Source organism: Rattus norvegicus, chromosome 16 (genome assembly GCF_036323735.1).
Source record: "Rattus norvegicus strain BN/NHsdMcwi chromosome 16, GRCr8, whole genome shotgun sequence".
NCBI classification, from domain to species: Eukaryota; Metazoa; Chordata; class Mammalia; order Rodentia; family Muridae; genus Rattus; species Rattus norvegicus.
The window spans coordinates 5962795-5975089 of NC_086034.1; the positions used below are offsets into that span (position 1 = coordinate 5962795).

General features: G+C 42.0%; 1 protein-coding gene across 12 annotated transcripts in view; it reads left to right on the forward strand.

Annotated features, from left to right (window-relative positions):
- The window catches only part of Sfmbt1 (Scm-like with four mbt domains 1), a 119626-nt gene that overhangs the window by 66109 nt on the left and 41222 nt on the right, over positions 1 to 12295 (forward strand). For all 12 annotated transcript variants that reach the window (XM_006252658.4, XM_008771006.4, XM_039094801.2 and 9 more), the window contains 4 exons: positions 554 to 648; positions 4449 to 4689; positions 9746 to 9834; positions 11945 to 12191. In XM_006252658.4, the coding sequence (XP_006252720.1) occupies positions 554 to 648; positions 4449 to 4689; positions 9746 to 9834; positions 11945 to 12191 (672 nt within the window). The remainder of the gene's footprint in view (positions 1 to 553; positions 649 to 4448; positions 4690 to 9745; positions 9835 to 11944; positions 12192 to 12295) is intronic.

The window sequence follows — 12295 nt, forward strand, 5'->3', positions numbered from 1 at the left end:
TGAGTAAACTTTAGATTTGTTATTTCCCTAGTGTCTTAGTCAGTGTTCTTTGCTGTGAAGAAACATCATGACCAGCGGCTCTTACAAGGGAAAACATTTAACTGGGCTAGCTAACAGCTCAGAGGTTTAGTTCTCACTGTCATGGTGGGGACATGGCAGTCGGCACACACAGTGCTGGAGAGGCAGCTGAGAGTTTACATCTGTCCTGACAGGCAGCGGGAAGAGAGACTTAGTCCTGGCTTGAGTGTTTGAAACTCCAAAACCCATTCAAGTGGAACACTTCCTCCATCAAGGCCACACCTACTCCAGCCTGATGACCAATATCTATATATATATGGGCCTGTGGGTGGGGTTCATTTCTATTCAAACCAGCACACCCAGCATGAATGAATATATCAGATTTAACTGTTACATTGAATTGAATTGACTTACGGAATCTACCATTAAAGCAAAAGTTGCTTATTTTTTTTTGCATAAAATCAATTTGACCTACAGTAATTTATTTATCTAACTTGAGTTTACTTGGAGATAAACGTTTTGTTTTCTTTTGCAGATCTCGGGTCTGGTGTAGAAGTAGAGGAGTTCAGCTGGGAAGATTATCTGGAAGAGACAGGCGCCACCACAGCTCCCTATGCATCGTTTAAACATGTAGGCAACACCCCTTCACTTTCCTTCTTCTTTCTCTTGAGACAGGGCCTCACTGTGAAACCCTGGCTGTCTTGGAACTTGCTACGTAGACCGGGCCGGCCTTGTGTTTAGAGAGATCAACCTGCTTTGCTCTGGTGCTGATACTGCAGATGTATGCCACCATGCCTGGCTTACCCCTCTTCTTTTAATGTTTTTATTGTGTCTTAGTTATTTGTCTATGGCTGTGACTAAGCACCATGACCAAGGCAACTTACAGAAGAAAGCATTTGCTGGAGACTTATAGTTTCAGAGGCCCGGATTATCATGGCAGGGCGGCAGGCAGGCAGGCAGGTTGCAAACTCCTATGTTGAGACAACCACAAGTCAGAGAGAGAACTAACCGGGAACAGTGTGGGCTTCTGAAACTTCAAAGCCTACTCCAGTGATACACCTTCTCCTACAAGGCCACACCTCCTCATCCTTCCCAAAGCAGTCAAGTATGACCCATTGGAGGCCATTCTCATTTTAACAACCACACTCTTCTCCCTGCCCCTGTAGGCCAACAGCCATATCATAATGCCAAATGCATTTAGCACAACTTCAAAAGTCCCCATGGCCTTTGAGTGTCAAGACTGTTTAAAAGTCTAAAGTCTCTTCTGAGACTCAAGGTAATCCCTTAGTTGTATAAAAATTAAAAAGCAAATTATGTACTTTTAATATACATTGACAAGTAATGATGAATTACCATTCCAAGAGGAAAGTGGTTATGTTGAGGAAATACCAGACCAGCAAGACTGAAGTTACTGTTTTATAAACCAGTTAGATGTTAAAGAAAGCCTGGGCTGGGGACATATGTGGCTTAATTAGTATTGTGCTTGGCATGCAAGTGTAAGTACTTCAGTTCAGATTTCCAGCACCCACATAAAGAGTCTGGCATAGCTGTCCACCTGTAATCCCAGTGCAGAGCAGGTGGAGAATGAAACTTGTTAAAAATGCAGTTAACACTTCAGAAGGAAGGCTTTGTTTGGTTTGCGGAGATGGTTTTTGATGATTGGGGCCGGAGTGAGGAGAGAAGAGGATTGAGAAGTATTTTAGTTTATTTCCTTTTCGTTTTCCAAGGCAGGGTTTCTCTGTAGTCCTGGAAGTCCTGGAATTTGGTTTGCAGACCAGGCTGGCTGAAAACCCACAAGATCTAGGGGCTGGGGATTTAGCTCAGTGGTAGAGCGCTTACCTAGGAAGCGCAAGGCCCTGGGTTCGGTCCCCAGCTCCGAAAAAAAAGAACCAAAAAAAAAAAAAAAAAAAAAAACCCACAAGATCTGCCTGCCTCTGCCTCTTAAGTGCTGGGACAAGAGGTGTGCGCCTCACTGGTGTGGGAAGCATTGTTTCAAAATTTAGGGCTGGTTAGGGAAATGGTAAGATCATGAATAAAAACAATTCTAATAATGTTCACAAGATTTCATTGGCACTGTCAGTGAGGACTGAGAGACTGTTAATAACTAAGTAAATGCCCCAAACCCACAGCTTTGGTGCTTTCTGCCTGAACTCAGTGTTCTTGAAGGACAAAGCCAGCTCCTAAGCCATCAAGGCAACCACATGGGAGGTGAGGACTTACTGGACGGAAGTCTTCCACTGCGGAGTGGACAGGCAGGCTGGGCTGTGTTCTGGTGATTATAGCTGTGGTAGTGCGTGGTCCAGCAGAGCCCTGGCTGTGGCGCTGTGGGGGGACTGAGGAGGAATGGGTGGTGGGAGAGAGGGGACTGCTGCTAGGGTGGAACTGTTGCTTCTTTGGTCTTTGAGCTTTGAACTTGGAAACACTCACTGGCCTGATTCAGTTGTGGACAGCACGTTAATGGAGTCAGTGTAGGGGTTAAATGACGTAAAACCCTGTTCTCAGGACATCACTTACACATTGGGGTAGTAGTTCCCTTGAAAATACAAAGCACAATCTTCAGAAGTAACTGATAGTCAGCGTGCTCTGTCTTGAATCATAAAATCCATCAGTTCTTGCTGTTTAGAACTACCCTAGAGTGCAGTGTAAAATCTTCTTGAGCATGTGCTAGATTCCTGAGAAAAAGACTTTTGAATGTGAATTTCACACTACACTGTCACTTTTTACTTTAAGAAAATAAGGTTTATTTAAGATTTATTTTTAAAAACACTGACCTTGCTTCTTTAAGGACTTGACTCTCGTTATCTAGTAACTGTGACTACATTTTCATTTGTTTTTTAATTTTTATTACATTCTTATTTGTTTGTTTGACTTGTTCTATTGGTCATATCCAGGGTCTCCTCCGGTTATTGCTCTTTGTTTTTTCATGAGCTTGATTCTTTTAGAGAATGTATACTGCATGTCAGTTGTTTTATGCAGGATTTCTCAGTCCCCTCCCCTGTGGCTAACGTCAGTATATGCAGCTGTAGCAAGCATGCCAGAGGAAGTCCTTTCCTTGTCTGATGTCAGGCAAGTGTATATAATGCAGTATTGATGTTTTAGGAGTCATACTAACTTTGATCAATTTAAAGTGATATCTGCCAGTCTTATTCACTTTATTGTTAGTATTTTGCCTTTTGCAGTTGATGAGAATCTCGTAGAGTAATCCTTTGAGATTATGCAAATATTGTTTTCATTGTAGTAGTTTTAGCATCTGTCAATAATTCTCAATGTGCTTATTTATGTGATGTTTGTCTGATGACAGTTGTTCATCATGTATATATATATATTTTTTTTTTGCTTTTTTTTCTTTGAGATAAGATCTCATTCTGTAGTCCAAACAGGCTTAGAACTCATGGTCCTCTTACTTAAGTCTCTTGAGTGCTGGAACTGTAGTTGAGAACTACCTGCTTATATTTTTCCATCATTTTTTTCTATATTTATCTTTTGGTTTACAACTGTCACCATTGGGAGATCCTTTTATTTCGTTTTGACCTGCTCCTATCATGTTTTGGTTTTTTCTGTTTGATATTGCAAGATATTTCAGGCTCCTGCTTCTTTGACTTTTTTTTTAGAATTGTAACCAGTAGTTTCTCTGTGATCTTTGTTATTTATTGGAAGATGATTAACTTCAGTTTTTTACAAAAACCAAGATTTGGGCACTAAATTTGTTTGTGTATTTGTAGTCCTCTGGGTTCAGAACTAAGAAATATACATAGAGTTATATGCACATCCATACTGCTTTCCTATCCGTTGCTGTATTTTTATTTAGATACGTCTGTTTCCAGTCCAGAATGACAGAATTCACTCCGGTCCCCCCCCTTCTTTACTTGTAACGTCTCCCACACTGAGTGTCATTCATCTCTTGTGTGTTCATGTAAGGGTTGTTGATCTGTCCCTTGTCACCATGTAGCTTTTCACCTAAGGTGATTATACCCTTTATTATAACAGCTGACAGAGCATGGGCTTTAACACTGGAAGGAAGGCTCCCTGCATATAGTATATAATATTACGAATACCACTGATTTATTATCTCTGTGGCTTTCTGTCCTTTCTCCAATATGGTTTCCTCCCTGTTTCTGTCGAGTGATGTAGAAATCACTGTTGAAGGCATTTGAACATTATGAAAATGTGAGTGTTTAGTAATGGGTAAGCTTTCTAGGAGATACCGTCTATAATGTAAGACTGTGTGTTGAAAAGGCCAACTTCTGTACTGTCATGTGGGGCAGAGCCCTGCAGCTGCTTCGGTTTTGTTTAGACCACTGCTGTGAGTTAGAATCGGAATTTCTCAGGGATTATTGCCATTTGGTTTGAGAAATGCTAGGTCTTTAGGAGAGCTTGAGCTAGAGAAGCAGTTGTGCAGTGTTTGGCGCCTCATAACATTCTGTCTCCAGGTGGATATATGTTTGCAAAGTGGGTTTGCCCCTGGGATGAAGCTGGAGGTGGCTCTGAGGAAGGACCCTGAAACTTACTGGGTGGCCACCGTCATTACGGCCTGTGAGCAGCTGCTCCTGCTCCGCTACGAAGGCTATGGGGAGGACCGGAAGGCAGACTTCTGGTGCGACATCAGGAGAGCTGGCCTCTACCCCATCGGCTGGTGTCAGCAGAACAAGAAGACCCTCGAAGCTCCCGAAGGTCAGTCCACTCTCAGAGATTGACAAAACATTTTAGGCTAACATTTTGAATGGTAGTTTTTATAGCGAGTTTTTATATACCCATTTCCCTGTTTTTAAAATGAAGTCATTATCTATGGTTTGTCTTGTTATTTTAATATTTTAGATTTTTTATTGTGTGTGTATGTATTCAGGCGTGTGTGCTCCCGTGTGTGTTTTTGTGCATGCCTGTTAGTACACAGGGCTTGCCCACTGAAGCCAGGAAGGGGGTCAGATCTCCCGGAACTGTTACAGAGCCAGGTAAGTGCTGCAACTCAAACTCAAGTCCTCTAGGAGGACAGCGCTCCTAAGGGCGGGACCATCTCTCCAGCCCTGCCCCGCCCCGCCCCATTAAAAACTGCCAGGATGTGGCTGACTCGCCAGGCTATGCCTTCGGTCACTGTGTAGTCCAGGCTGGCCTTCAGCTGCTCTACCTCTTGCTGTTCCTCCTAAGCAGCTGGGCTTACAGACATGCTGCCAGACCCAGTACTCAGCAGGTTTTTACTTGGTTACAGCTTTCGTGGCTCCTTATTAGTCTGTGTTTCTTTCTGCTCTGGTGTGGGGTTGTACCAAGAGGCCAGTCTTTCTGGGTTCCCATGGCTGAAGCTTCCTCCGAAGCTTCTACTATAATCAAAGGAGGCCAGAAGAAGGTATTAGATCCTCTGAGGCTGGAGTTACAGACAGTTGTGTGAGCTGCCATGTGGGTCCTGGGAATTGAACCTGGGACCTCTGGAAGAGCAGCCAGTGATCTCTCCAGCCTCTTATTTTATTTATTACTTATTTTTAATTTTTGAAGCATTGTCTTCCAGTTGGCCTTGAACTTGCTATGCAGCCATGAATAATCCTGAACTTTGAGTTGTCTTTACCTCCTGGATGCTGCCATTCCAGGCATTTGCTACCATGCCTCATGCCTCATTTATGCATGTTAGGGTGAAACCCAGTGCTTGTGCATGCTAGGCAAGCACTCCACCAGCTGAGCCTCTCTCTGGCCCTGCAATTCCCTGGTGCTTTTTTCTCTATAAAGAAATATCAAGTTTTGTTTGTTTGTTTGTTTGTTTGTTTGTTCATGACCATCAACACCATAGTTTCTCATCTTTTCAGGCTGAGGCTGTCTGATTTGGGACTTGGAGACTTGATTGTTGTTTCTTAGCTTTGGGACTTTGTTGTTGTTCTGGGGATTGAACCCAGAACCTTTATAAATGTGAAGAAAGAGGTCTTCTTCCTAGACAGACCCTAGTCCCTTTATTATTTTTAAGATAATGTCTCATAGTGCTGGCTCCCCCCCCCACCCCACCCCGGTAGATACAGGGTTTAACTCTTTAGTTAAGCCGGCCTCGCACCTCTTGCTTAAACCTTTCCACACAACTGAGATTTCAGGCCTGTGACACCATTTTCTGGTTCTGTCTTTCTTTCCTCTCTCCTTTTAGCCATAAGTAATCTTGTAAACTATATTACAGACTTTTTCCTTTTAGCTAGGGTCTTACTCTGTAGCACAGGCTAACCTCAAACTTGGCAAGCCTTGTTGCCTCAGCCCTCCAAATGCTGGGATTTAGGTATACGGCACTATGACATTTTAACATGAGCCAGTGCACACTCTGTTCCAGGAAGGTGCCTGCTTACAGTAGACTGTAAATTAAGTTGGAGGGGTACAAAGGACCAAAAAAATTAAAATACAATTTAAAAAGGGAGAAGGGGCTGGAGATTCGGTGGTGACTTAGAATACTTCCTACTTTTGCAGAGAACCTGGGTTTGGTTCCCAGCACACAAATGGCTGACTTGGTTAGCAGGGAATCTAATTCCCTCTTCTGACTTCTGTGGACACTAGGAGTGCATGTGGTATGCAAACATACACTCGGGCAAAAAACTCAGTACTTATCATACAGTAAGTAAAAATAAAAATAAAGGGGAAGATAAAGGTATGGGATAAAGGAGGAAAGATTGCAGATTTAAAAACTCAGGACTTTTTATACTTATGACTTGTTTTGATTTAGTTTCAGACTTCTATGGAGTTTGTAAGAACAGTATAAGAATATTCATGATGACTCTGTGAAGTTTTCCCAGTGGTTTATATTTTACCACATCTGCTCTATCATTTCTCCCTGCCCCCACAGGCTTTAGACATGGTGCCCCTTTACTCATGGAAACTTTAATGTCTTTCTCAATAATACATTCATGAGCAGTACAGTAAAATATTGAAATCAGAAAGGTAAATCTGGTAAAATGGTATTATTTACTCTTCAGACCTGCTTTACTTTTAGTAATAATTCTAACATTTTTAGAAAAAAGGAAATGTTCTGAGTTACGTTTTGCTTTCTCTTGTCATGTGTGACTACTAAGTTTCCATCCAAGCTGGGTGGTGGTGGTTCATACCTTTATCCCATCACTCAGGAGGCAGAGGCAGGGGCAGGGGCAGAGGCAGGTGGGTCTCTTGAATTTGAGGCCAGCCTGGTCTACAGAGTAAGTTCTAGGATAGCCAGGGTTACACACACACACACACACACACACACACACACACACACACAAAACCTTTTCTCTGAAAAAAAATGAGGTTCAGAAAATCAAATGAATGATTTATTAGTATAAAGAGACACCTGATACATACAGGAATACAATGTAGATAGAGTTTCATTTCCAAAACAGTAGTAGAGGACAGTATGTGAGTAGTGGTATAAATTCACTGTTGTGCAGTTTATTTTTCAAATTTATTATTTCATATGTGTGAGTGGTTTTGTTTCTTTGTTTTAATGTGCATGAGTGCATGCCTGGAACCCTCAGAGGTCAGAAGAAGGCGTTGCATGAGTCCCCTGGGACTGGAGTTCTGAATGATGAGCCGCCCTGCGGGTGCTGGAAACCAACCTGGGGTCCCCTGCAGGAGCAGTCAGTGCTCTTAACTGCTGAGCCATCTCTCCAGCTGTTTCCTTTCTCGCTTCCCATCTTTATTTCCATGTAATTAACTAGTTACTTTTAATTTGTTAGCCCAGAAGGAAAAGAATATTGCCTGAGATGAAAGGAGGTGGAGGAGGAAGGGGCAGAGGAGGAGGAGGAAGTTTTTTAATTCAAGTTCAGTATTGTGTAGAGAGAAAAAGGAAATAAATAAAGGACTGATACTAGCATATAAAGGTATTGTGAGTCTTTCAATGGTACAACCAGTTAGCAGAGGCAAGAGGGAGACCAGTTTGGGCCACATAGTGAGATTTTGTAAAAATAAATAAATAAATAAATAAATAAATAAATAAATAAATAAATAAATAAATAAAGTAAACCATTTGTATATCAGGGAGATGGTTTAGGTTGTAAAGTTACTTATAAAATTGAAAGGACCTAAGTTCAAATTCCCAGCACCCATGATAAAAATCACACCTGTAAAACCAGTGTTCGGAGGTAGAGAAAGCAGACATCATGCAATTGATATGCAGTCAGCCTGGCCAAGACAGTTTTAGAGATCTTGTTTTTAAAAACTTGGATGAGAAGTGATACCTCATGTCCTCTTCTGGTATCTGCACGCACCTTTATGGGGTCACACCCTGCATAGATCTGTGCACATACCACATCCATACTGTACGCACCGACACACACAGAATTATAAGGTAAATAAGTCAATTAGCATAAAAGTAAACATTAGAAAATATGAACTATCTAAATGTCAAAATCAGTTTAAAAAGAGAAAGAATATATTCAAATAGAAATGACATAGGAAACGTGTGTATAAGTAACTCATTTAACATTCAGTAATATGACAAAACCAGGGACGTTGTATCAATGAGAACAACAAATGGGCTTACTCTTTCATTAAAAGCAAAAAAATTATATTGGCTTATGAAGCATAGCACGTTGTCTCACGTGCAGGAATAAATTGTCAACATATTTGTCAGTCTGTGATAAAATGGACAAAGGAGTAGAGACAAGTATAAGGAGTAAGCCACAAGTCGCGGTCCTGATATGTGACGGAGATGAACACAGCAGAGAGCACAGAGAAAAGAGGTGTTAGATACTGCATGGTATGGCAGCAAAAAGAGCAGTCACCTTGTACATCTAATGAAGCCAAGAGTGACTCAACACTTGGCCTAGCACCTCAGAATATAGTGTGTGTGTGTGTGTGTGTGTGTGTGTGTGTATGCGCGCGCGTGTGTCTATGTGCGTGTCTGTGTGTGTGTGTGTGTCTGTGTGCGTGTGTCTGTGTGTGTCTGTGTGCGTGTGTGTGCGTGTGTCTGTGTGTGTGTGTTTTGAGACAGGGTCTCACTATGTAGCCCGGGAACTTGCTATGTAGATCAGGTTGGCCTTGAGAACATTGGGATCTGCCTGCCTCAGCCTTCCAAAGCACTGGGTTAAAAGCATGTGCTACTATGCCCAACCCTCTTTCTGGGTTTTTTGTTTTTTTTTTCATGTTTGAAAATTTTATAACAAGAATGAAGTAGGCATTTTCTAAAAATAAAATTGAGTGAAGGGAGTTATTTTGTGTACAACTTCACAGTCTCTGTTTTATGAATAATTCGTATTGATCTACAGAGAGCGGCGATCTTAGTTTGGTTTCTATTGCTGTAACAAAGACAAAAGCAGTGTGAGCAGGAAAGGGTTTGTTTGGTTTAGATATCACTGTCCATTGAGAGAAACCAAGGCTGGAAGTGAAGCAGAGGCCATGGAGGACTATTGTTACTGGCTTTCTCCCCTTTCTCCCCGTGGTTTGCTCAGCCTGCTTTCTTGTCCATCTCAGTACTGCCTGCCAGGCTCTGTCCTTCCACATCAGTCATGGATCAAGATGTGCACCACAGACTTTTCTACAGACCAGTGTGATGGGAACATTTTCTCCGTTGAAGTTTCTTTTTCCCAGATAACCCTAGCTTGTATCAAGGTGACAGAACTAGCCAGGACATGACTCCATGAGGAGTAGAGGGGTTTTATAGCTATTTTGTTTTGTCTTTTCAAGCTTTCAAAGAAGCAATGCGCTGACTTTTAAATGATAAGCCTACCTGTAAGCAGTCTCTGTGTGTCCGGTTCCTCTCACTCTGCCCATGGTGAATGGCCGTTTCCTCTCTCATTAGGCATCAGAGATAAAGTGTCTGACTGGAGTGCATTCCTACAGCGGACCCTGACAGGAGCCTGTGGTCCCCCTGTGGCTCTGCTAGAGGGCGTGAGTATCACCGCTTGAACCAGGAGAGAAGCTTTGCAAGGGACCCAGAACCAATTGCAACTTACTACTTTGAAGAAAAGGAAACATTGTTGTTGGAGTCTGAGCATAAGTATTGGGTGTTTAGTCTCCGGAGTGGCACTTGGTGCCTGGGGAGCTTTTGAGTCCGTTGTCTTTTTAAGGTTCTACTGATACATTCTTGTAGGCCCACTTGTGAACACTATTTCAAACCACTTTTATTTTTTTTTTAATTTTTTAATTTTTACCCAGGGACTGGCACATCTCAAAAACCTGGTAAAGAGTGAATGAATGAATGAGACTGTGAACAATGAACAATGATCCTTGCCCTGCATTGACCATGACTCTGCTTTCTTGAAACTTGTAACAATTAATATATTAACTCCATTCATTCTGTTGTTCTTTTTTACACCTAGATATGAAAACTTCACAGAGCAGTTTATACTAGGAAAAAATGTTACAGCAAATGTGAAGAATGGTTAAGTAGGCTGGAAGTGGTGGTACACAACTTTGGTCCCAGCACTAAGGGAGCAGGAGCAGGCAAATTTCTGAGTCCAAGGCCAGATAGCTCTACACAATGTGTTCCAGGCCAGGCACAACTATAGACTGTGGGTGTTGATTAAATGATGACTTTGGAATGAGCTCACTAATGTTATTCTCCACTCCTGTATGCTGGGACTTGAACCCAAGGTAACTCCTGTACAAGTTACCTTTCCTCCAGTCTCCCTCCCTCCTCCCTCCCTCCCTCCCTCCCTCCCTCCTTCCCTCCTCCCCCCCCCCTGTTGTATATGAATTGTGTGTGTGAGTCACTGCATAGATCTGGCTAGCCTCAAATATTCCTGTATAGATCATGGTGGCCTTGGAACTCACAGAAATATGTTTGCCTCTGCTCCTGAATTCTAGACTTAAAGGTGCGCAGCACCATGCCCAGTCTATGATTTTATCTTTAGTCATGTATGTGTCTGAGTGTGGGTTTGACCACGTGAATCTGAGCGCCAGTCGAGGCCAGGAGAGGGCGACAGATCCCCTGGAGCTGGAGTTATAGGCAGTTATGAGCCATTTGACCTGGGTCCTGGGAACCAAACTCAGGTCCTAACTGTTGAGCCACTCATCTGGCCTGTAAATTTTCCCTTTCCTTCCCTGTAACCAAAAATATTTACTGTGTTCACAAGTGAAATGGGAAAAAAAATCAAAAACAAGTAAAATCTCATCAAAAGTGAGTAGGTTATTGTTCACTTAAACGCAGAGTTCTCAGAACAGTTTAAAAGTAGAGGGCGCTTACATCTGCTCCCATAAAACTAGATCTATGGTTTATTTTTATTTTTATTTTTATTTTTTTTTTTTTTTGCTTCTTTTTTTCGGAGCTGGGGACCGAACCCAGGGCCTTGCGCTTCCTAGGCAAGCGCTCTACCACTGAGCTAAATCCCCAACCCCTAGATCTATGGTTTAATACCGACAAACAGGATATATTTCGAAAAAAAGGAAAAAGAACCAGAACCAAGAGAATCAGGAATAGATATTGACTTGTGTGTGGTATGTAGACCCAGTATTTGCTGTGCTCTTTAGGTCTTTAGGATAATAAAAGAGTGAGGCCATGCTTAATTTTTCTCCTTAATGGGGATCGAATTTGCTTTCACAATCAGAGACAAAATTCCATCTTAAAAATTATAGTAAATGGGGGTTGGGGATTTGGCTCAGTGGTAGAGCACTTGCCTAGCAAGCGCAAGGCCCTGGGTTCAGTCCCCAGCTCCGAAAAAAAGAAAAAAAAAACAAAGTAAATGTGCGGCACACACACACACACACACACACACACACACACACACACACACACACACGTTAAAGTAATTTTGTTGTATCACAAGTTTGGGTTTTCTTTATGACAAACATTAATCCCATCCAGGAGTGATATTGTGGGAGACTATCTGTAGACAATGTGGTTCAGTGCCACTGTTTTGGGGTGAGTAAAACAGTGTTAAAACTAGTTTGCCAGCTCCAAAAAAAAAGAAAAGAAAAAAAAAAAACTAGTTTGAAGAAGGGTTAGAACTTGACTTTTAAAAAGAAGCTAACCTTTCCAATTGGACATTTTAACCTACAGCTCCGTAACGGAAGGAATCCTTTAGATCTCATTGCTCCGGGATCCAGACTAGAATGCCAAGATTTTCGGGACTCTGTAAGCACGTGGATAGTTACTGTTGTGGAGAACATTGGAGGACGGTTGAAGCTGCAGTATGAAGGACTTGAAAGGCATGATGGTTTTGAACACTGGCTATATTACTTAGATCCGTTTCTTCATCACATTGGCTGGGCTGCTCAGCAAGGATACGAACTCCAGCCCCCATTAGGTAAGAACAAAACACTTTCCTATACACTTTTATTAGTTCTTTTATTAATATCTGTGAGGCTGAAATGTATTCTGTATATGATGAAAATGTTTCTTAATTCCATA